We start from the raw sequence: 25,359 nt of genomic DNA on the forward strand, positions 1-25,359 counted from the left end.
AATGCGACAACCAAAAGGGTTGATATACTATTACAATGAACAATGCGACAACCAAAAGGGTTGATATACTATTACAATGAACAATGCGACAACCAAAAGGGTTGATATACTATTACAATGAACAATGCGACAACCAAAAGGGTTGATATACTATTACAATGAACAATGCGACAACCAAAAGGTTGGTATACTATTACAATGAACAATGCGACAACCAAAAGGGTTGATATACTATTACAATGAACAATACGACAACCAAAAGGGTTGATATACTATTACAATGAACAATGCGACAACCAAAAAGGTTGATATACTATTACAATGAACAATGCGACAACCAAAAAGGTTGATATACTATTACAATGAACAATGCGACAACCAAAAAGGTTGATATACTATTACAATGAACAATGCGACAACCAAAAGGGTTGATATACTATTACAATGAACAACGCGACAACCAAAAAGGTTGATATACTATTACAATGAACAATGCGACAACCAAAAGGGTTGATATACTATTACAATGAACAATGCGACAACCAAAAAGGTTGATATACTATTACAATGAACAATGCGACAACCAAAAGGTTGGTATACTATTAGTAATAGTCGTATTGTTCATTGTAATAGTATATCAACCCTTTTGGTTGTCGCATTGTTCATTGTAATAGTATTACAATGAACAATGCGACAACCAAAAGGGTTGATATACTATTACAATGAACAATACGACAACCAAAAAGGTTGATATACTATTACAATGAACAATGCGACAACCAAAAGGGTTGATATACTATTACAATGAACAATGCGACAACCAAAAGGGTTGATATACTATTACAAGGAACAATGCGACAACCAAAAAGGTTGATATACTATTACAATGAACAATGCGACAACCAAAAGGGTTGATATACTATTACAATGAACAATGCGACAACCAAAAGGTTGGTATACTATTACAATGAACAATGCGACAACCAAAAGGGTTGATATACTATTACAATGAACAATGCGACAACCAAAAGGGTTGATATACTATTACAATGAACAATGCGACAACCAAAAGGTTGATATACTATTACAATGAACAATGCGACAACCAAAAGGTTGGTATACTATTACAATGAACAATGCGACAACCAAAAGGGTTGATATACTATTACAATGAACAATGCGACAACCAAAAGGGTTGATATACTATTACAATGAACAATGCGACAACCAAAAGGGTTGATATGCTATTACAACAAACGATGCGACAACCAAAAGGGTTGATATACTATTACAACAAACGATGCGACAACCAAAAGGGTTGATATACTATAATTACTAACAACGCGACAACAAAAAGGGTTGATTTATTAAAACAACTAACAATTCAACTACCAAAAGGATTGAGATACTATAACAACTAACAACGCGACAACCAAAATGGTCGATATACTACAACAACTAACAAGTCGACAACCAATGGTGGGGGAATTTCAATATTTGCTAAGACTCTCTTTCAGCCAAAAGGGTTGATATACTATTACAACGAACAACGCAACAGCCAAATAGGTTGATATACTATAACAACTAAGAATTCGACAACCCAAAGGGTCGATATAATATAACAACTAGCAACGCGACAACCAAAGGGGTTGATTAACAACTAACAACGCGACAACCAAAGGGGTCGATATACTAGAACATGGGGGCATGAAGCAAACGTTCACGTCCTGCCTCTGTTAATCCATCTCAATGGGAGAACCTATTGCCACAACACACACACACTAGTCAGAGGTAGAGGTGCGGCTATGTGGTCTTGTGGTATGACACTCGCTATCGGATCGCAAGGTCCTGGGTTCGAGCCTCGTCGGCGCATAGTTGAGTCCTTGGAAAAGGCTCTTTACTCACATTCTCTCACGGTATTCAGATGTCATTGGAGGAACGCAAATATCGGGTTGTCGATAAAACTCCTTTAGGAGTTCTGTGAGGTAGGGATGGGCAGTGTTTTCCAGAGAACGATAAACTAGGACACATGCTTTGAATTTGGCCCTTTTCTCAAAAGGCAGCCACAGTGTAATCTTCGAAGGAGAGGTGTGGCAGAGTCAAATCTCCGCTTTCTAAAGACAATTCTGGACCGTCTGAAACTGCATGAGCTTATTTTCTGAGACACCAAACAACAGAGCATTACAGTAATCAAGCTTTGAAAATAAAAGAGAAACGACAAGTTTCTTGGAAACATCCTAAGAAAGGAACTGTCGAATAGAACCAATTTTATTTCAACTGACACATCAATGCTTGGATCATTGTCTTAATTTGATGGTCCATCGACAGTTCTGAATCTATTAATTGTCCAAGATTTTTGACTTTGTTAACAATATCTATTGACACATCTCCAACTTTCAATTTCTTCTCGTTCCAAACTCTTCTGTTCCCTACACATACATCAGCGGAGCTTTGTCGTCATTCAACCTTAGCCTGTTCCTACCCATAGATGCTCTGCCGTCTCGGATTCTTGCCCACAGCGTGGACATATTGGACAGGAACATGGCAAATGGGATTGGGGAAGGTGTGTGTGTGTGTGTGTGTGTGTGTGTGTGTATGTGAGACATACAAACGAGCGCGCACACACACTCCCACCCCCCCACAACCCCCCCGCCCCCCCCCCCCGCCTTACACCAAGGCCTTCTATATAAAGTGTTCCTATAACTATAACTATATAGACGGCCTTGCTTACACCCACTACTACACATAAACTATGATAATTCATAACGCGACAACATAAAACGGGTTGATAATCTAAACAATTTATTACTTGAAAACCAAAAGGGTTAATAAATGATAATAATCTCTCTCTCTCTCTCTCTCTCTCTCTCTCTCTCTCTCTCTCTCTCTCTCTCTCTCTCTCTCTATCTATCTATCTATCTATCTATCTGTGTGTGTGTGTGTGCGCGCGCGCTCTCGTTTGTATGTCTCACACACACACACACACGCACACACACACACACCTTCCCCAATCCCATTTGCCATGTTCTTAGGATATCGGATACAGCCCCACCCCCCACCTCACATAATTTAAATTCAGTCACCTTACAACAACAACGACTACAAAGTGTAGTCAGCCCTTCAGAACATTTCCAGGCTGTTTTGATCTAAGGTAAGGTGTCTTCTGCTGAAGAAAAAAAATAATTCAGTTGTTGCAGCTTATTCTAATTCACGTAAGTTTTTCTAATGTGATTAATCATTACGTATATAATTATAGCGTGCATATAATATATATATATATATATATATATATATATATATATATATATATATATATATATATATATATATGGAGATTTCATTACAACAATGATCTCATATGGAATTGGGTTATCAGACCTGCAAACAAGCACACATTGTATAAATCACTTTGAACACGTTTTGATCTGGGTTTTTTTTTTTGTTTTGCATTGTTTGTTTTATTTTGTTTTCTTTAATAGCATATTTTATTTCGTGTATTTTTTTGTAAGGCTATGTGGAATTGTACGCTTTTGGATCTTTAGGTCCTGGATTCGAGCGTCGCTATGCGCATAGTTGGGTCCTTGAAAAAGGTTCTTTAAACACATTCTCTCACAGTACTCAGGTGCAAAACGAGTACCTGTCAGTTATCAGCGTTGTCTCTGTATATATAATGGTTACGATATATAATACCAATTTAGCGATTGCACTCGTCAAGTTATACGAACGATCACGTGATCAAATTGTCTTTCCCATTCTCTCCTCACAACAATTAAGAACGAAGATAGAGAGCCTGCCTTTCACGTTAGAAGATGGAAACGGTTGGGAATAATTGTGCTTTGATATTTATCATTTTGCGACAAGAATAAAATATATTGTAGAAACCTTTTTTTATTTATTCGCGGGTGTAAATCGTTGACATTGCACTTTGTTTGGTAAAAATCGGACAACAATTACGACTTTGGTTATAAAAAATTATAACTCCCTTATTTGTTGGCCGATTTTGTCATTTGTGGTATCAATTTTATTGTAATAGAGAGATAGGAACTTCCGAGTTATTTTTTTTTCTGATGCGAAATTATTAATTGTATTATTAGTACCAAGAATAATGGTTGGTAAATAAAAATGCTACCTTCTTTGACCCACCGCCACCATCTTTATTCGTGTAGAATATTGAATAGAGCGTCCTCTCTAAGTGGCAGGCCGAAACAAAGACTCTACTCGCCTTCCAGGTATTACGCTATTGTTATGCAAAAAGTGTAACACCTTTTTGAATAGCTAAAATCTAAAAGTAAAAAATATAGTTCTGAGGAATTTGAAAGTCACATTGCTGAAATCAGCTTGAAAAAAAAAGCATATTGGTTTTTATTTCAGAAAAATCGGTTGAAAACCAACTGTTTTACGAATAAATTTGATTTAAAAAATTGTTTTCCTTTATTTTAGGCTTTTTTAAACAACTTTTTTTATTTATCGGCCGATTTTCTTGATTTTTATATCATTTTTCACATCTCAATGAGACGAACACGTTGATGTACCATTTGATTCAAAAGAGTTTGAAACACAAATTTCGTTTTTAGATTGCGAGTCCTGCCTTACTAATTAATTCACGAGCGTTGAGACAGTGACCTAGACATTACATACAAAACCTCGTGGTCCAAGCCACATGGCTTTTGGTGTTACACAACCACTCGTCGCTTTCGGTCAACTGTATCCTACTTTGAAGGTATGCCACATTTATGAATGCTCTCAAAGATGTGCAGCATCGGTACTACCGAGATCTCGTTCATGGCGTCGAGATGTGATGTAAGAAGGCTATATCCGGGTATCTTTTTTTTTCTCGTATCTCGTCGATGGGAACGATTTCGTTAAGACTCCAATATCGCCTAAAAGGCGTCATGTTACGAGTTGCTGTGAGCCAGGGATCCTTTGTAAAGCGCCTTGAGCACGTTTAGTGGGTATTTCGCTATATAAAAGCTCAATATTTTTTTGGTGCTTTTTTTTTTAGGGGGGGGGGGTGTAGAGTGCAGAATTTATTTAAAAAATCCATAAATAGTAACTCGTAATAATATCAAGTTTACAATAATAATTTGTATTAGCTTGTGCGGCTGTGTGGTCTAGTGGTATGGCATTCGTTTTCGTATCGGAAGGTCCTGAGTTCGAGTCTCGCACTCGGCGCATAGTTGAGTCTTGGAAAAGGCTCTTTACTCACATTCTCTCACCGTACTGAGGTGTAAAACGAGTACCTGGCCGTTAACAGCGCTGTCTTTGTCCGCCTAACAGGCCTCATGTCCCGTCCTATATGTTAAATGTCGCTGTTGACCAGGGATCCACGTGGATGGCAAAAAACAATAACAAAGATCCGAGTGACGTCAACTTCTTTCCATCTATACTTCCGGATGGCAATGGTGTGCGTTTCTAAGGAAAGCGCATACTATCTATACACGTACAAGGTTGTGTGTTGGTCCGTTATATTTCCGGATGGCAATATTGTGAGTTTCTAAGCCAAGCGCACATCATCTATAAATGTTCAAGGTTACACGACATAGTTTTGTGTGTTCGTACGTTATAGCCATAGTTTTGTTGTGTTGGTACAAGCGATTTTCTTTCACTGCGTGATTTCTTTATCATTCGTCAGCGTCTCATTCAAAACCACTTCAAACTTAGTGGACGATATATATTTGCCAAGGCAGATTAACACCCTGAGTTAAGATACTCAAAACATGGGAAACCTTCCCATTGCATAACGGAACACTCACTTTCAGCTTAAGGCTTATTTACCTGTTCAAATTGTCTGCCCATTGTATTCATATTCCCCTGCTAATTACCCTTTCCAAACAAGACTACAACGTGCATATGCCCTGAAGTTCTTGTCTCGTTCAAGAGTAGCTAAAATTGCAATTAAGGTCTAGCTCTCCGTTAATACGTCGTTACTCCGTATTAATCAAAGCATCTGAATATCATTGGCTATCTTAAGCAGGAACATTCTTCTGATTGGCTATTCCCATAATCCCAACGCGTTCCTTAATTTCACAAAATCAAATTCATCTCTGAATTAAATCACACACACGCTAAGAATCCCAAGAAAAAAGAGCTATCCCTCCAATTTCAAACTCGTAAAAGTTCTTCTTCTCTCGGCTGAAGGTAAAATGAATTATTGGTTGCCATTCAAAGTGGAACGAGATATTACTGTGGATTTAATCTATCATTACTATTATAGTTTGTGTATATATTTTATTTGTGCTATTCCATGGATGTTCGTACGTTGGAATACCTGTACAAAACTATATATATATATATATATATATATATATATATATATATATATATATATATATATATATATATGTATATTATACTATAGTTAACATTTGTTTATGATCTATGCTATTATTTCATTTATATTCAATATGTATATTGCTTGAATGTCTGTACTCTACCGCCAATCGCCGGCCATACATCATAACCTCAATTATAATTAATGAAAATAAATTAAGAAATACCAGGGACACAACCCTGTTAAATTCTCATCATGTAAGATAGCTCGACTGTCAGTTGATGTTTGATACAAATGTAATAACTACCATTATCATGGAGTTACTGCTTCTCCTTGCCTTTGTCGGCAAATAAAGGCTATTATGATGTGTCGCTCAAGGACGATCCGGTGGCGAAAGACAAACTCGATTGGCTCTAAGACTTTGTTGTTTTAACTCTTAACTGAAGGTCCTTGTCCTTAAAGCACCCAGCCCGTGCCGAATCCCTGCCTCCCAGTCCTTGTATAGTGGTAAACCCCTGATGTCAGTCAATAACTACAACACACTGTTGTGAAGTGCAGAAAAACCCTGCAAGCAGGAGCCAACCCTGGAACTAGCTGATACGGGCTTATACCATTTTCAAATGTATTTTCCACAGACACAGATGATTAGAAACTAAATCAATCAATCAATCATAAATAAATCAATAAATAAATCAATAGATAAATAAATAATAAATTAGATCCATTCAATTAGAGCTATTCTTCCTGATATTAAATAAATACTTATTCTTTCTATCTTTTCCTGTAACAATCTAATTAAACTTTATGTATAGAATTGTTATTATTGTATTGGGCGTTACTATTGTCTTGACTCACTTGTTATTAATACAATTAAGTTATAAGGGACCCTAAGGCAATTCTTAATCACCCCCTAGATTAAACCTGAGTCGTTTGTGGTATAGGTTGAGTGGCGCAGCTGGTAACGAGAGCCATAGCGCGCATACTAGTTCGAATCGAGACCATTGAGCTATCGGTTGGACTCGATCCCACAAAAATAACACACAACCCGCCACAATATCCATAGTTTTGTTGTGTTGGTACGTTATATCCATCGTTTGGGGTGTTGGTACGTTATATCCATAGTTTTATGTGTTGGTACGTTATAGCCATAGTTTTGTTGTGTTGGTACGTTATAGCCATAGTTTTGTGTCTTGGTACGTTATATCCATAGTTTTGTGTGTTGGTACGTTATAGCCATAGTTTTGTGTCTTGGTACGTTATATCCATAGTTTTATGTGTTGGTACGTTATATCCATAGTTTTGTGTGTTGGTACGTTATATCCATCGTTTGGGGTGTTGGTACGTTATAGCCATAGTTTTATGTGTTGGTACGTTATAGCCATAGTTTTGTTGTGTTGGTACGTTATAGCCATAGTTTTGTGTCTTGGTACGTTATATCCATAGTTTTGTTGTGTTGGTACGTTATATCCATCGTTTGGGGTGTTTGTACGTTATAGCCATAGTTTTGTGTGTTGGTACGTTATAGCCATAGTTTTGTGTGTTGGTACGTTATATCCATAGTTTTATGTGTTGGTACGTTATAGCCATAGTTTTGTTGTGTTGGTACGTTATAGCCATAGTTTTGTTGTGTTGGTACGTTATATCCATAGTTTTGTGTGTTGGTACGTTATATCCATAGTTTTGTGTGTTGGTACGTTATATCCATAGTTTTGTGTGTTGGTACGTTATATCCATAGTTTTGTGTCTTGGTACGTTATAGCCATAGTTTTGTGTGTTGGTACGTTATATCCATAGTTTTATGTGTTGGTACGTTATATCCATAGTTTTGTGTCTTGGTACGTTATATCCATAGTTTTGTGTCTTGGTACGTTATATCCATCGTTTTGTTGTGTTGGTACGTTATAGCCATAGTTTTGTGTGTTGGTACGTTATATCCATAGTTTTGTGTGTTGGTACGTTATATCCATAGTTTTGTGTGTTGGTACGTTATATCCATAGTTTTGTGTCTTGGTACGTTATATCCATCGTTTTGTTGTGTTGGTACGTTATAGCCATAGTTTTGCGTGTTGGTACGTTATAGCCATAGTTTTGTGTGTTGGTACGTTATATCCATAGTTTTGTGTGTTGGTACGTTATATCCATCGTTTGGGGTCTTGGTACGTTATATCCATAGTTTTGTGTGTTGGTACGTTATATCCATAGTTTTGTGTGTTGGTACGTTATATCCATAGTTTTGTGTCTTGGTTTATATCCATCGTTTTGTTGTGTTGGTACGTTATAGCCATAGTTTTGTGTGTTGGTACGTTATATCCATAGTTTTGTGTGTTCGTACGTTATATCCATAGTTTTGTGTGTTGGTACGTTATATCCATAGTTTTGTGTGTTGGTACGTTATATCCATAGTTTTGTGTCTTGGTACGTTATATCCATAGTTTTGTGTCTTGGTACGTTATATCCATAGTTTGGTGTGATGGTACGTTATATCCATAGTTTTGTGTCTTGGTACGTTATATCCATAGTTTTGTGTCTTGGTACGTTATATCCATAGTTTGGGGTGTTGGTACGTTATATCCATAGTTTTGTGTCTTGGTACGTTATATCCATAGTTTTGTGTCTTGGTACGTTATATCCATAGTTTGGGGTCTTGGTACGTTATATCCATAGTTTTGTGTCTTGGTACGTTATATCCATAGTTTTGTGTCTTGGTACGTTATATCCATAGTTTTGTTGTGTTGGTACGTTATATCCATAGTTTTGCGTGTTGGTACGTTATATCCATAGTTTTGTGTCTGGTACGTTATATCCATAGTTTTGTGTCTTGGTACGTTATATCCATAGTTTGGGGTCTTGGTACGTTATATCCATAGTTTGGGGTCTTCGTACGTTATATCCATAGTTTTGTGTCTTGGTACGTTATATCCATAGTTTGGGGTCTTGGTACGTTATATCCATAGTTTTGTGTTTGGTACGTTATATCATAGTTTTGTGTTGGTACGTTATATCCATAGTTGTTGTGTTTGGTACGTTATATCCATAGTTTTGCGTGTTGGTACGTTATAGCCATAGTTTTGCGTGTTGGTACGTTATATCCATCGTTTGGGGTGTTGGTACGTTATAGCCATAGTTTGTTGTGTTCGTACGTTATAGCCATAGTTTGGGGTGTTGGTACGTTATAGCCATAGTTTGTTGTGTTGGTACGTTATATCCATCGTTTGGGGTCTTGGTACATTATAGCCATAGTTTTGCGTGTTGGTACGTTATATCCATCGTTTGGGGTGTTGGTACGTTATAGCCATAGTTTGGGGTGTTGGTACATTATATCCATAGTTTGGGGTCTTGGTACATTATAGCCATAGTTTTGCGTGTTGGTACGTTATATCCATCGTTTGGGGTGTTGGTACGTTATATCCATAGTTTTGTGTCTTGGTACATTATAGCCATAGTTTTGCGTGTTGGTACGTTATATCCATAGTTTGTTGTGTTGGTACGTTATATCCATAGTTTTGTGTGTTGGTACATTATAGCCATAGTTTTGCGTGTTGGTACGTTATATCCATAGTTTGTTGTGTTGGTACGTTATATCCATAGTTTTATGTGTTGGTACGTTATATCCATAGTTTGTTGTGTTGGTACGTTATAGCCATAGTTTTGTGTGTTGTTACGTTATAGCCATAGTTTTGTGTGTTGGTACGTTATATCCATAGTTTTATGTGTTGGTACGTTATATCCATAGTTTTGCGTGTTGGTACGTTATATCCATAGTTTTGCGTGTTGGTACGTTATAGCCATAGTTTTGTGTGTTGGTACGTTATATCCATAGTTTTATGTGTTGGTACGTTATAGCCATAGTTTTGTGTGTTGGTACGTTATATCCATAGTTTTGTGTGTTGGTACGTTATATCCATAGTTTTATGTGTTGTACGTTATATCCATAGTTTTGTGTTGTTACGTTATATCCATAGTTTTGTGTTGGTACGTTATATCCATAGTTTTGTGTCTGGTACGTTATATCCATAGTTTGTGTCTTGTACGTTATATCCATAGTTTGTGTTTGGTACGTTATATCCATAGTTTTGTGTTTGGTACGTTATATCCATAGTTTTGGTGTTGGTACGTTATATCCATAGTTTTATGTGTTGGTACGTTATATCCATAGTTTGTGTGTTTGGTACGTTATATCCATAGTTTTTGTGTCTTGGTACGTTATATCCATAGTTTTGTGTTTGGTACGTTATATCCATAGTTTTGTTGTGTTGGTACGTTATATCCATAGTTTTGCGTGTTGGTACGTTATAGCCATAGTTTTGCGTGTTGGTACGTTATATCCATCGTTTGGGGTGTTGGTACGTTATAGCCATAGTTTGTTGTGTTGGTACGTTATATCCATCGTTTGTGTGTTGGTACGTTTATGCCATAGTTTGTGTGTTGTACGTTATCCATAGTTTGGTGTTGGTACGTTATATCCATAGTTTGTTGTGTTGGTACGTTATATCCATAGTTTTGGTGTTGGTACATTATATCCATAGTTTTGTGTGTTGGTACGTTATATCCATCAGTTTTGGTGTTGGTACGTTATAGCCATAGTTTGTGTTGGTACGTTATATCCATAGTTTGGTCTTGGTACATTAACCTAGTTTGCGTGTTGTACGTTATATCCATAGTTTTGTGTGTTGGTACGTTATATCCATAGTTTTATGTGTTGGTACGTTATAGCCATAGTTTTATGTGTTGGTACGTTATATCCATAGTTTTGTGTGTTGGTACGTTATAGCCATAGTTTTATGTGTTGGTACGTTATATCCATAGTTTTGTGTGTTGGTACGTTATATCCACAGTGTTGTGTCTTGGTACGTTATATCCATAGTTTTGTGTCTTGGTACGTTATATCCATAGTTTTGTGTGTTCGTACGTTATATCCATAGTTTTGTGTCTTGGTACGTTATATCCATAGTTTTGTGTGTTGGTACGTTATATCCATCGTTTTATGTGTTGGTACGTTATATCCATCGTTTGGGGTGTTGGTACGTTATATCCATAGTTTTGTGTGTTGGTACGTTATATCCATCGCTTTGTGTGTTGGTACGTTATATCCATAGTTTTGTGTGATGGTACTTTATATCCACAGTGTTGTGTGTTGGGCTTTTGATAACATATGAAAGGCGAACTCCTGGCAGGAATGTCGTTTTGAGAAAAAATATTATCAATTGATATGTAAATTCGTGATAGAATATATAATATAAGATACACACTTCATTGATCTCTGCAGTGCTTGCTCTACCGTGAAGTATTACAAAGTATTACACTGGGTGGGGTTCCTGACTTCCTGTAACGGGCAGGGAGGTACTTACTGTGTCTTCTATCCACTTATATAATCTGTTTTCCAACTTGCTTTATGTCTTTGTCTTGGAATGAGGTTACTTGGTTTTGTCCTGACCCTGGCTGGGAGAGAAACAGTCAAATATATTGTTATTGTTTTGGGAGATGGTATTTTATTCCTTGTTAATCACCTCTCTGTTATGTATTATTATATTTGTTATTTTGAATGTATGATGTAAGCATTTGAGTGTATTCCTCTTTGATGCGTCTTGTGCTTGTGTCCGGATGAGACTTTGGTGATCTCAAACTAAGTACATTGGTGGTATGCAATTGGAATCTACATCTGATCCCTATTTTTTCCCAGTTCCCCTTTGTCTGACTTCCTCTTGTGTCCTTTAATTGTAATTTTAGAACTTTTTACGATCCCATTTTCTTCCTTTTTACTGGCGCGGATATGACCTAAATGTGTCACAAGCGCCGTAAAACCATTAAAAACAAACAACATAGTATTACACAATGGCTGGGTGAGCTATGCGGCATTCTGAAATTGTATCTGTATCTGTATCTTTATGGTTTGCGCTGAAGAAACCAACCGTCTGGTTGTATTTCAGCGGCACCCTCTTTGGGCGCGGGCCCATGTGTCAGTCGGGCCTTGAAATCGTTTAGGTGTGGTGCCATGATGACCAGTTCATCCAGCCCATTCCACTCCGAGATAGTTCTAATGAAGAAAGAATTTCTGTAGTTTTGTGTTCTTGTCTGTGGGATTTTGAAGCAGTTCGAATTGTTTGTGGCGTATCTCTCAATGGGGTTTTCGGTTATGTGGTTGGCAAAATGGAGTGCTTGGATATTTCTTTTGTTTTGTCGTGGCGTGAATAAGGAGTCTGCCTTTATTGATGGTATTTGATCTGTTATAATCTTGAACATGAATGACAGGCGGGTTTCTTTTCTTCTTTGTTGGAGGCTGATGAGGTTTCTTTCTTCTAACATTTTTGTCATGCATCCTGGGGTTCTGCTCTTATAGTTCCCAGTTATGAACCGGGCTCCTTGTCTCTGGACTCTCTCAAGTTTTTGATTATCCTTTTTCAGGTAGGAGTCCCAAGCAACTGCTCCGTATTCCAATTAATTGTGATCTCACATTTTCTAAACTGTAGAGTAACTTTATGAAGTTATGACAAAAGGTCGTTTTCATACCATTCGCTACAAAATTAAATTACTCCAATAAGAAGTCATTTTGAGAAGCGAATAACATTTGCTACAGTGTTGTGGAAGAGTTTGTCAGAGCACATAAGAGAAACGTCCTCTTTTACCTAATTTAAAAACCTTATATCTTTGTGAAGTCGTAAGAAATGGAAATGCTTTGTCTGTAGTTTTTTTTTCTTAATCCATAGCTTTTATTTAAGAGAGTCTTTAAAATTTAATTTCCATATTTTAAACTAAGAAAATAAAATTTAATTTAGAGCGAGTGATAAATCGGAGAGTGTGTGAGAGTGCACGAGTAAAATGTTATGGAGAGCTTGTTTAATTAGTATTTGTGTACAGGGCGGAATGAGATTAGCGGAAGAGTAGCGTCCCTTGATTGGACGTCACCCATAGTCTGTGACGTCACCGGCGGAAAAGTTATTAGAGAGAGAATTTCATGTTGGTTGTGCGCATGCGTCTCTCGTCCTCGCTCATTGCTGTAATGGAAATTTCAAAAAATGATTCAAAATATTGTCCATTACAATAATGTTAAACTAGGCCCATAATTAGGTTCGGATGTCAGACCTATATAATATGTGACCCATCATCTCAAAACGGTATTATGTCGGAACGAACCAGATGCTTAAAAGCCGAATTAAATGTTAAAACCGGTCAAAAGTATAAATTGTTGGCATGAGCACCCTAAAATATGGTATCCATTCTCCCCAATAAAACATACAAACTCAACACGAGTCTGATATTTCTGGCTGTAAATTCAATTTTCAACATCTTAACCAACGCGACTTAATACCGTTTTGAGGCGAAGAGTCACATATGTGTACACTTTGTTATATTTACCTAGATATATGTATAATAATTTAAATATCGGAGAAAGATTATAAAGATTTAATATTTATCTAATTATTTTAATTTCTTTTTCTTTTTTTTTTTTGCCATTACTCCTGTGTATGTTTATAGTCTGATAAATACAAGTTAATGAGAGCTTACCATAAAAATGACTGGCTAAAAACAATAACAAAGAGCTGAGAGACGTCAATTTCGTTCCTTCTATAGATAGATTGAAGTTGACGTCACTCGGGTAATTGATATTGTTTTGTTTTGTTTTTTGTTTGTTTTTTTTTTTGCCATCCGCGTTTATGAGTAATTCTCAATAAACTGTATTAACCAGACTATTAACGTTCAAGATTACACATAGTTTTGTGTGTTGGTCCGTTATACTTCCGGATGGCAATGTTGTGAGCTTCTTATGCAAGCCATACTATCTATAGCAAAGTATTCTGTCCTTATCGGGTTATTATATGGCATCTTGATTATATATAACGATATATTTACTCTTTAACAATCTCTTCAGGATCATTTCTTGTATGCTTTATGGAAACATCGTGCGAAGCTGACCATTTCACCCGGATAATTTTTATGACAAATCCTAAAGTCATTTTTTCGGCCAAACCTAACAGACAACCCCAAAAAGAAAAAAAAATTAAACAAAAGGCAAAGATTGCCAATTAATCAGAGAGAAATTTGGTCGGAAAATGATAAATTGAGGGGATTGATAGAAAGATTCCTAAAGTGTTGTGCTTGAAATTCGAACTGGCACCCAATGGAATCCTAAAAGTAGGAGTATAGGAATCCTAAATATAGGAGTATAGGAATCCTATATCGACTAGAACTTTTGTATTGCGCAATATCCACTAAACGTGCTCGACTCGCTTTACAAGTGTTCCCTGGCCAACAGCAACATTTAACGTGTTAGGCGATGTTACATTTTTTCTCGGACAAATACAACGCTGTCAATGGCCAGGTACTCGTTTTACACCTGAGTATGGTGAGAGAATGTGAGTAAAGAGCCTTTTCCAAGGACTAAACTATGTGCCGAGCGAGGCTCGAACCCAGGACCTCCCGATCGGAAAGCGAGTATCATATCACAAGACGACATAGCCGCACTAATGTGTATCACGTAAAAGGGAGATGGGTTGGTGTGTGTGTGTGTGTGTGGGGGGGGGGGGGGGGTTCTCTTTGACCATATTATTTTATTAGAAGTGGGAGGGTCGGAATAGAAAGTGGGGGAAGGGGGGGGGGGGTAGTTTGACCGATCCATAGAAGAGGGTGTAGGGAGGCAGGGGGGGGGGGGTGGTTGCGCAATTTGGGCATTTTCTAAATTAACCCAGGCCAGATTGTGATGTATAAAAGGATTTTCTTTCAATAAAAAAAGTAGTCTTTCAGAGCGATTGGGCCAAACGGACAATAGCAATTGCTTGCTATTCTTTGGATAGGACGCTTAGTGTCAATTGCAAAGTACTTTCCGCCAAATCTAACAGACTCAGCTAACCATTCATTTTTGGGTGGACAGGGGGATCATAAAAAATCCTCTACTACACCCGGAATCGATCCTGGTCCCTTTTCGAGTGAAGCGAGTGCTTTACCAATTGAGCTATCGGGACCCCTTCTTTCAATAAAATATACTGAATTTCGATAGCATTTCTGAGTTGTTTTTTTTTTTGGGGGGACATTATTTTTATCTCTCTGTGCTCTTTTTTGATTTGTTTTCCCTTTCGGTGAATTTTCAACGGACATTTGTGAGCTGAAATTAAAGAGAAGGACTGGGGGGGGGGGGGGGTGTTGCGAATAAACTTCCAGGGGAGAGTGGAAAAGGGGGGGGGGGGGGGATTCTGAAAAAAAAATGATGGACGGGGAAAGGGCGTCTATTTGATACAAATTTTCAAAGTTAATTTAATCTTAGGCTTTTGCCAGTAATTCATACAATTTGATAACACTATACATGAAAGTGAGAAAAAAAAATGTCAAATGGAACCAAAAAATAAAACGATACCATTAACAACCACAAAAATACAACAATGATACCACAATACTTACAATAATAATAATAATAATAATAATAATAATAATAATAATAATAATAATAATAATAATAATAATAATAATAATAATAATAATGATGATGAAGATGATGATGATGATGATGATGATGATGATGATGATGATGATGATGATGATGATGATGATGTATGATGGATGATGATGATGTATGATGATGATGTATGATGATGATGATGATGATGTATGATGATGATGATAATAATAATGTGTTACAGTTCAAGTTTGAGACATTGAATAACACAATATCATTTTTTATTTTATCCTTGAACAGGTCAAAAGCAAACATGGGCTCTCTTCCACCACTGCTGATCGCCAGCACTGCCATTATCTGTCTTGGTGCGCTCCTGCACATCGTGGGTCTTTCAACTGATTCTTGGATTTCTCATGATTCTGATTATCACCAAGGCTTATGGAAATATTGTTTTCCGAGCAAGTGTGCGAAGTTTGATGAAGGTAAGATGTACAAACTGAGCATATAGATAAATAATATAAACTACCAATAGATAGTTCGAAGATGACGTCACTCAGGTCTTTGTTATTGTTTTTTCCATCCGCGTTTATGAGTAATGCTTACTGAACTGTATTAACCTGACTATAAACGTTCATGGATACACACAGTTTTGTGTGTTGGTCCGTTATACTTCCGGATGGCAATGTTATGAGCTTCTTAGCCAATCGCATACTATCTATATTTGCGGAGATATACAGCTACTGCAAACAGGCAGTCAGTTGTAATAATACTGATTATACTACTGCGTTGTGGAAATTAACATAAATCGAGACAAACCTTTTGAGCCATCAAGGATCAAAATGGGGACACGTAGCAGCGTCCACGTCCTGTCCCTGGAATCCTTCGCTGTGAAAGCCAAAATCAAACGGAAGGCTCCAAGAACAATCATGTTACATCACAAAGGGGACATGAACGCCATCAAAAATTGCCTCAACTCTCTCCTTACGAGCTATTTTTAGAATTTTACTCTAAACCTCATACTCGCCCAACACAAAAATCGATTTTTTCAAACAGTTTAGCAACGAGTATATTCTATATTTTGTTCAGAAAAATGAGCTCTGCAACACAGCTATAACTATAACTAAAAGGATTCAGAAAAAGAAAATTGTTGGCATGTGACGATTTTCCTATGGGTGGTAAGAAGAGGGTTAATGAAAATTACTATCATTTCGTAAACCAAACTTGCAACAACGGACGTAATTAGAAATTGGGAACATTTATCAACGCTCTTAAAATACTTAATAGACAAATGCATTCCCTCAAAATTTTATCAGTGGAAAATTAAACGATTCATAATATGTCCAAAAAAAAAAAAAAACAAGAAAAAAAAAAAAAAACAGGCGCTACAACAAAGCAAAACTATATAACAGCTACCAGGACTTGATTGCATACCGGACTCTCGGAAAGAAAATGTATAAATAACTAAGAAACGAACGTCAAAATTATGTCAATAGCATGCTTACTCGACCTTGATCATAGAGGGAAGAAAATTGGGGCTATCACCAATCGTTTCTGGAAATATATACGAACAAAACGGAAAGACGTGACAAGCATTTCTGTATTACAAAAGTCTGACGGATCAGTGGCAACAGACACCAGAGAAAAATGCAACATATTAAATAAGCAATACCAAAGTGTCTCTACAATAGAAGATAAAACATTGTCATGCATGGAAAATAGCAACACACCCACTATGCCAATAATAACAATCACTAGAGAGGGTGTTACTAAACTAAAAGACCTAAATCCCTCAAAACCGTTTGGATCTGATTCTATTCCAACACGAATCCTGAAAGAATGTGCCAATGAGATATCTCCATACCTTTGCATCCTATTCCAGCAATTTCTTGACAAAGGACAAGTCCCAAACGATTGGAAACATGCTAAGATTACTGCAATTTAAAAAAAAAAGGCAAACGATACATATAGCCTCAAATTATAGGCCCGTTTCACTTCCATCGGTTACTTGCAAGGTATTGAGCATATTCTATTTCATTGCATTCTGGATCATTTTGACCATAATCATTTACTAATAATTGACCATCGACATTGTTTTCGCAAGGGTAGATCATGTGAGACCCAAGAACAAGTAACAAAAGCGTTAGATGAAAGGAAACAAAAAGATTTCATAGTACTTGACTTTTCAAAGGCTTCTGCAGAAATTAGAATACGACGGAATACGTAACAGGTCCCAGCTAGTACATAATTGGTTCATAGATTGGCTGTGTGACCGGACGCAAGAGGTGGTACCTCTTTACGAAAACAGATAAAATGGACGTTTCGTGTTTCCCCTTTATCAACTTATCTCATTCGTCTGTAGTGTTTCATTCATCCTGTTTTGTTGATATGGGGGAAACCCGAAACGTCCATTTTTTCTGTTTTCGTATATTAAATTGAAGCGTACATTCAATTTCACATTGTTATTTATTTCTTCGAGCTTCGAGCAGCAACAATTATATTACCATGTAAAGCATGTGTGAGTTGCAATCACTAACTGACAGTTTTTACTATAGCACACATAACCGACATTCTCCATATGTGTTTTTTTTTTGTGCTTAAATGGAATAAGCATGCAAAACATCATTGCCTCACAAACCACCAGCTTCAGAAGAAAGAACAATTTCTAAGCTTGAATATTAATTATGAAACGGACTATAGATAGTATCAAGTTGACGTCACTCAGGTCATAGTCATTGCTTTTTGCCATTCGCATTTATGAGTAATTCTCACTAAACTGTATTCACCAGACTATCAACGTCAAGGTTACACCAAGTTTTATGTATTGGTCCGTAATACTTCCGGATGGCAATATTGTCAGCTTCTTAGTCAAGCGCATACTATCTATAATAAAAGCTATGCTGCTGCTGCTGATGATGATGATGATGATGATGATGATGATGATGATGATGATGATGGCGACGACGACGACGATGATGATGATGATGATGATGATGATGATGATGATGATGAGGATGATGATGATGATGATGATGTTGATGATGATGATGTTGATGATGATGGCGACGAAGACGACGACGACGATGATGATGATGATGATGATGATGATGATGATGATGATGATGATGATGATGATGATGATGATGATGATGATGATGATGAGGATGATGATGATGATGAGGATGATGATGATGATGATGATGATGAGGATGATGATGATGATGAAGATGATGATGATGTTGATGATGATGATGATGACATATTATTTATTCTTATAGTGTCAGATACCTTGGGAGCGGTCCGTGCTATGGTCATCCTTGGCATGTTGTGTGGACTGGTCGGAGCTGCAGTTGCTGTTTTAATGTTTGTGTTTACTCTCATGGATAAAGCCGTCAACGAGCGATTTCCCCTCGTCTGTCTTGCAGCGAATGTTGCGGCCTGTAAGTATAGATAGAAAGAAGTTGACGTCACTCAGGTCTTTGCTATTGTTGGTTTGTTTGTTTTTTCTCGTTTTTTTTTTTTTTTTTTTTTTTGGGGGGGGGGGGGGGGTTTGCCATCCGTGTTTATGAGTAATCCTCACTAAACTGTACGAACCAGACTATAAAAGTTCATGATTACACATAGTTTTGGATGTTGGTCCCTTTTACTTCCGGATGGCAATGTTGCGAGCTTCTTCGCCAAGCCCATACTATCTATTGTTATGGCGTCCTTACTTACCACCGCTGCCCTTACACGTCGCCTTACATACCCTTACAGAGAGAACGTCAACACAGCATTGCGCATGCGTCTCTCTTATCAACTGAGGAAATCTATCGTTTGGTTAATGTGATATCACTTTAACAATGTTAATATATACATACTTTTTTAAAATAGCAATGTAACCAATAAACTTATTTTGATGAAAAGTTTACAGTGATGCACCAGTTAAATCGTTTCTCAGCGATCTTTTAGTCTGAATTACCGAACATTGAAGTCAGTAATTTCACGGCGGGTAATCGTAATCTTGGGTGCATTCTTTATTATTTTTCATTCTTTGCAACACATTACTGTGAACTTTTTATCAAAATAAGTTTATTGGTTATGTTTTTATGTTATGAAAGTATATATATATATATATATATATATATATATATATATATATATATATATATATATATATATATATATACATTTTTAAAGTGATATCTCATTAACCAAACGATATTTCCTCAGTTGATAAGAGAGACGCATGCGCAATGCTATGTTAACATTCTCTCTATAAGGGCATGTCGTAGCCTTCGTTAAAAAAATGACGTCAAAAGACAAGTCTTTGGCCACAAAAGAAAACAAATCGTGAGATGTATTCAATTGTTCATCCAATGGAAACATATGTTTCCCTGAGCTCTACAAACGATAACTCACTAGGCGCTGCACAAACCTAAATATGACGTCAACTACTTTATGTCCTAGTGGGTTCTTGGTAGCCTGACACTGAAACCCAAAAAGACTGGCAGTTTGACGTCATTATTTGGTTTTTGCACCGCCTAGTAAGTTGTCGTTAGTAGAGCTCGTGGAAACAAGTTATTGAATTGGTTGAACTATTGAATACAACTCACGATTTGTTTTCTTTTGTGGAAAAAGACTGGCATTTTGACGTCATTTTTTGTTCAGTCTCAGGCCATAACTTTTCGAAGGCCACGGTTCTTGTGTCAGGCTATGTTAACGATGGCAACGCTCACACACGCTCAATATTGTTGTTAAAACATCAATAAATTTCCAAAATAAATAACAGAAATAATACAGAAAGAATGTGCGAGTGTTTTTTGCTTTTGTTTTTTCTTTATTTGTTTGTTTTTGTTTTTTTGTTTTTTTTTTTTGTTTTTGCAATCGATCTCGTTTTTTAGTGATGTATTTATGTTTTCATTGTCTTGTTATGTTTTGTTTTTTTGGTTTTTGTTAGCTGAAGAATGATTTTGGGCCCGAAACGTTCCGTCTTTGGTATTTTGTTCTTTTTTAAAGTGGTTATATTCATTTTTGTTCAGTAACATGTTCCAATTATGTAATATGATTTTTTTCTGTATAAATTAGAAATACTGTAATAATTTTGGACAATTTTAAAGGTCTTAAATTGCGTGATTTTGGGAATAAAAAATTAGAAATGAATTTTTGTTCTCTCTTCCATTTCTATGAATGATTAATCATCGTAGCCTAGGTACACAATTTTTCAGGTCTGATTACCAAACGTAAACATGGACCTGATTTAGCATTGTTGTAATAGAGAATATTTTGCGCGAATTGAGAGTATTTCCATTACAACAATGGGACGATAACAATACCTCTACTACTATAACTACTACTACTACTAGTACTACTACTACTACTACTACTACTACTACTACTACTACTACTACTACTACTACTACTACTACTACTATTACTACTACTACTACTACTACTACTACTACTACTACTACTACTACTACTACTACTACTACTACTACTACTACTACTACTACTACTACTACAATTTCAAAAACATTGATTACTACTCAACAATGTGTTATTTGTTATTGTTATTATTTCATCATCTTAATCAGTTGTCTTCATCATCATCGGCGTCATTGTTTACGCAGCCAAGTTTAATGAGGACGACAACCTGTCCAACGCTTATGACCTGGGTTACTCCTTCGGACTCTGTATCGTTGGTGCTATCCTGCACATTATCGGTGGAATTCTAGCCAAGCTGGGAGGGACTAGTCAACCACAGGTAACAACAAGTGTTGTCATTATATCTTGACTCATCGCTATTATCATCATCATCATAATCATAAAGGGTTACACGGCCCTTAGCGTTCCTCCAATGACACCCACCCTTTTGGCTATTTCTACGCATTCGTACAAAGGCGGGAACAAAGTCGTTTCCTCATTTTGGTCCGTCTGTATAGAAGACTATTATTCCACAGAGCTACTACTACTTGTAAATTCCCTTGTTTTTATTTTGCAAATAAATAAAAAATTATAATAGATAAAACAAACAAAATAAAAGATCAAATTGATTCATGGGCATAAGAAGTGCACAAAATCGTCGAAGTAAGTGCATTCATAATTTTTCATCACTGAGTTGTTGATCATAAGAATATTTTTGAGAAAAAAAAAACAAATCTCATGGTGCATATCATTGATAGAAGCCCAAGAGCTAAAGTTTACAACGACACAATCATGTTTTTGGGCCGATGGGACACATAAGTACATTATTAAGGAATATAGGGGTCCTGTTAGCTCAGTTGGTAGAGCCATCGCTTCACGCGCAACGGGACCAAGTTTGTACGAGCTTTGCATGCTCTGCACATAGTTAAATCCTTGAAAAAGGCTCTTTACTCACATTTTCTCACCGTACTCGAGTGTGAAATGAGTACCTGACCGTTAACGGGGATCTCTCCGCCGGGGAAAAAATGGTATTATCGCCTAACAAGCGTCATGTCACGTTCTGTTTGTTACGCGTTGTTGTTGGTCAGGCAAGCATTAGTAAAGCGCTTTGAGCATGATTAGTCAATATTGCGCCATATAAAAACTCAAGTGTTGTTTTTGTTTTGTTTTGTTTTTCAACAGTGATTATCAATCGGAGGACTTTACTGACGTTAGCATCTTGGAACAAACAAGACCGGTCTTAGATCTTCATATAATTTTTGTTTTTTTGTTTTTTGTTTTTTTTCTGGAACAAAACAAAATTCGTTTACAAACGCGCTTCATCCAAAACAATACATTTTTGGAACTGGGTTTTGGAAAACGGATTGGTTCAAATCATTGGGGGAAAAAAAAAGATTTTAATGTTTATTTTTGCAGGATTGAAGGCTACACGTTTCAAATTATTACAGCGTAATTGTGTCAGTGAATGACACACTCAGTCGGAAGGTGAAAATTTAGGATTTGTATTTTTTGCATTTTTCTGAAAGAATATGCTCACCAGAGCATTTTAATCGTTATTTAAAGTAAACCGGGTGATTTTTTTAATGAAGTTATGGTCAGATGTATGGGAAAGGTATCCATCAACTTTTCGCAAATTTCAAACTTTTTCAACTTGACTAGCTGTAAATATTTAGAAATGAAATTAAGCTTTGATATTTCCCGAAGATGTACAAAAAGAGTTGATTTAATCATTTATGACAAGAACTCGTTTTTGACAAAAATTGAACTTCTAACTAAACTTGGCAATATCTCAGTTCAAACCTTTTCACCATCCGACCGTAGCCATCGTTGACTTATAGCCTGACACTGAAACCCAAAAAGACTGGCATTTTGACGTCATTATTTGGTTTTTGCACCGCCTAGTGAGTTGTCTCGTTAAAGTGCTCATGGAAACAAGTGGTCCCATTGGTTGAACTAATACCACTCATGATTTGTTTTCTTTTGTGGCCAAAGACTGGCATTTTGACGTCATTTTTTGGTCAGTATCAGGCTATAAGTTAACGATAGCTACGATCCGACTGACTAAGTCATTTATTGTAACAATTGGTTGTCAGTATGGTCAAAGGCTGTGTAATTCAACACATCGTTAAATCATAGAATTATAAATTATCATAATATGTTGATGTGATAGTAATGACAGTGATTGATAATAATTAAGACGAAATGCCATAAATGTTTTGAAATATTTATTTATAGTGTATTGTTTCATTCTTTGAAACAAACTGTTTATACAAATTACAAATGATAAAGTTATCGTTTTTCAATATCAATATTGGTTGTATGATACACATTTATATCAATTGTAGAATTATACATTATAATATGTTGTGATCACCATGAGCGTGATTAGTAATTAATACAAATCGTTCCATAAATGATTTGAAATCTTTATAGTTGATTGTTCATTCTTTGAAAGAATTTAATGTTTGTTTTGTTTTGTTTTGTTTTGTTTTTTACTTTAAATGTTTAACACGACGTAAGTGTATCTATTTGCAGGTGTGATAATAAACCATTATGGACTCGTTGTAGTGATGGGAATGTTCTCAAACTACGGCAGTTAAATGGTCACTACTCTCTCTCTCTCTCTCTCTCTCTCTCTCTCTCTCAATCTCTCTCTCTCTCTCTCTCTCTCTCTCTCTCTCTCTCTCTCTCTCACTTTCGAGCTTTACAATGAATGGAAATGAAAAAGATAAATTTGTTGGATTGAGGTGGTGCGGGGTGGGGAGGAGGAGGAGGAGGAGGAGGCCACTATATCACATGACCAATGTGTCAATCTGGAATGATGACAAAAATGAACACTCGTACTCGAAATTGAATTGTTTGTCTGAATTATAAAATTTTATTTCAATCTTTATTCCTCAAAAATAAAACTATGAATGTTTACCTCAAACCATATAGAAATCAAAGGTTATCATTCTGACCTCCTTTTCACTTAAAATTCCCATTTTTTAATATTTTTTTTTGAGGCGGGGGGGGGGGGGGGGGGGGGGGGGGGGGCTCAGCCCAACATAAAACAAATTGGGGAGGCGTGTCACGTATATGTAACCTGTCGTCTCAAAACGGCATTATGTCTGTTGAACCAGGTGCTAAATGGTGATTCCATAAACCCTCAACACTTTGGTTGACTTTCCATGAGTACGGAAACACGTACAAGTGACGTCACTATTTCTTGGAACCGTCTGTGACCGTGGCCTTCGTAAAGTTATGGCCGGATACTGACCAAAAAATGACGTCAAATTGCCAGTCTTTTGCCACAAAAGAAAATAAATCGTGAGTTGTATTCAATAGTTCAGCCAATGAAATAACTTGTTTCCATGAGCTCTACTAACGACAACTCACTAGGCAGTGCAAAAACCAAATAATGACGTCAAACTGCCAGTCCTTTGGGATTTCAGTGTCAGGCTATAACATAACGTTGGCTTCGCTGTGACAGCCTATTGAAAATGTGACTCAAGTACTTTTGGCACTGAGCTCTTCAATTCTGACCATCTAAATCAGGCATATATTATTATTGTTTTAGCAAGTAAGTTATGTTTTCTAAATGTTAATTTGTGAACATAATCATAAATAAATAAATCTATATTTATTCATATGAAGGGATTGTGTTATTCTGTCTGGCTGTTTGGTATTGGTAGTGTTATTTATTTTTTAAAACTTCTTTCGCGTGTTGGTGGTTAGGAATTGCTCAGTTGATAGAGCATCCACCATAAAGGACCGAAAAGAGCCAGTGTGCAGTATATATATATATATATATATATATATATATATATATATATATATATATATATATATATATATATATAACAAAAACGTTTTGGTAAAATGAGCTAGATAATACTCTTCAACAGTCGTGACGTCACTTCCTTCCTAATGACACATGGTAACTTAGTAACACTGGCTCTAAACTATCGGAACAATGGCGGACGCCCGTATGAAATATTTCTCCGGCGAGCATAAAAGCGTATCCAGAGGGAAAAAAACATAAATTTGATCATGTTTTGACTTTACACAATCTGATCACAAGGCATATGAAAAGTTCTAGCCAGCATGAAGAATAAAAAGTAAGGATTTTCTTTGTTTAGAACCAAGATGGCCGCCGTTGCCGGGCGGCGTGACATCAGACTACTGGATCCAATTATAAAATCTAAGCGTAATTTTATCCAACTTCTACAATATTGTTTCTAGCATTCGTTGCCTTTGGGGAGTATTCCTGAAGATAGAAAATGCTTGAAACAACAATCATGTAGAAGTTGGATAAAAT

General features: G+C 36.5%; 1 protein-coding gene across 2 annotated transcripts; it reads left to right on the forward strand.

The window, feature by feature from the left end:
* The first annotated feature begins 3,035 nt into the window (after positions 1-3,035).
* LOC144958529 (uncharacterized) lies at positions 3,036-24,690 on the forward strand. Of its 2 annotated transcripts, none has more exons than XM_078890561.1 (5): positions 3,036-3,151; positions 15,957-16,138; positions 18,932-19,093; positions 21,230-21,399; positions 22,242-24,690. In XM_078890561.1, exons 2-5 carry the CDS (start codon positions 15,970-15,972, stop codon positions 22,242-22,244), a joined length of 504 nt encoding a protein of 167 aa, XP_078746687.1. In that variant the 5' UTR covers positions 3,036-3,151; positions 15,957-15,969; the 3' UTR covers positions 22,245-24,690. The 2 variants fall into 2 exon arrangements, with proteins under 2 accessions (XP_078746687.1, XP_078746686.1); XM_078890560.1 differs by having other exon boundaries at positions 3,062-3,212.
* The last annotated feature ends 669 nt before the right edge of the window (positions 24,691-25,359 follow it).

Source organism: Berghia stephanieae, chromosome 13 (genome assembly GCF_034508935.2).
Source record: "Berghia stephanieae isolate SIO BIC M18660-M18661 chromosome 13, UCSD_Bste_1.3, whole genome shotgun sequence".
Classification (NCBI taxonomy): domain Eukaryota; kingdom Metazoa; phylum Mollusca; class Gastropoda; order Nudibranchia; family Aeolidiidae; genus Berghia; species Berghia stephanieae.

What these genes read in the sequence shown, in the direction of transcription:
- LOC144958529 (XM_078890561.1), top strand. Translation starts at nt 15,970, where the DNA reads ATGGGCTCTCTTCCACCACTGCTGATCGCCAGCACTGCCATTATCTGT. An exon ending in GTGTGCGAAGTTTGATGAAG is followed by an intron (nt 16,139 to 18,931) that starts GTAAGATGTACA and finishes TTATTCTTATAG; the next exon opens with TGTCAGATACCTTGGGAGCG. An exon ending in TGCAGCGAATGTTGCGGCCT is followed by an intron (nt 19,094 to 21,229) that starts GTAAGTATAGAT and finishes CATCTTAATCAG; the next exon opens with TTGTCTTCATCATCATCGGC.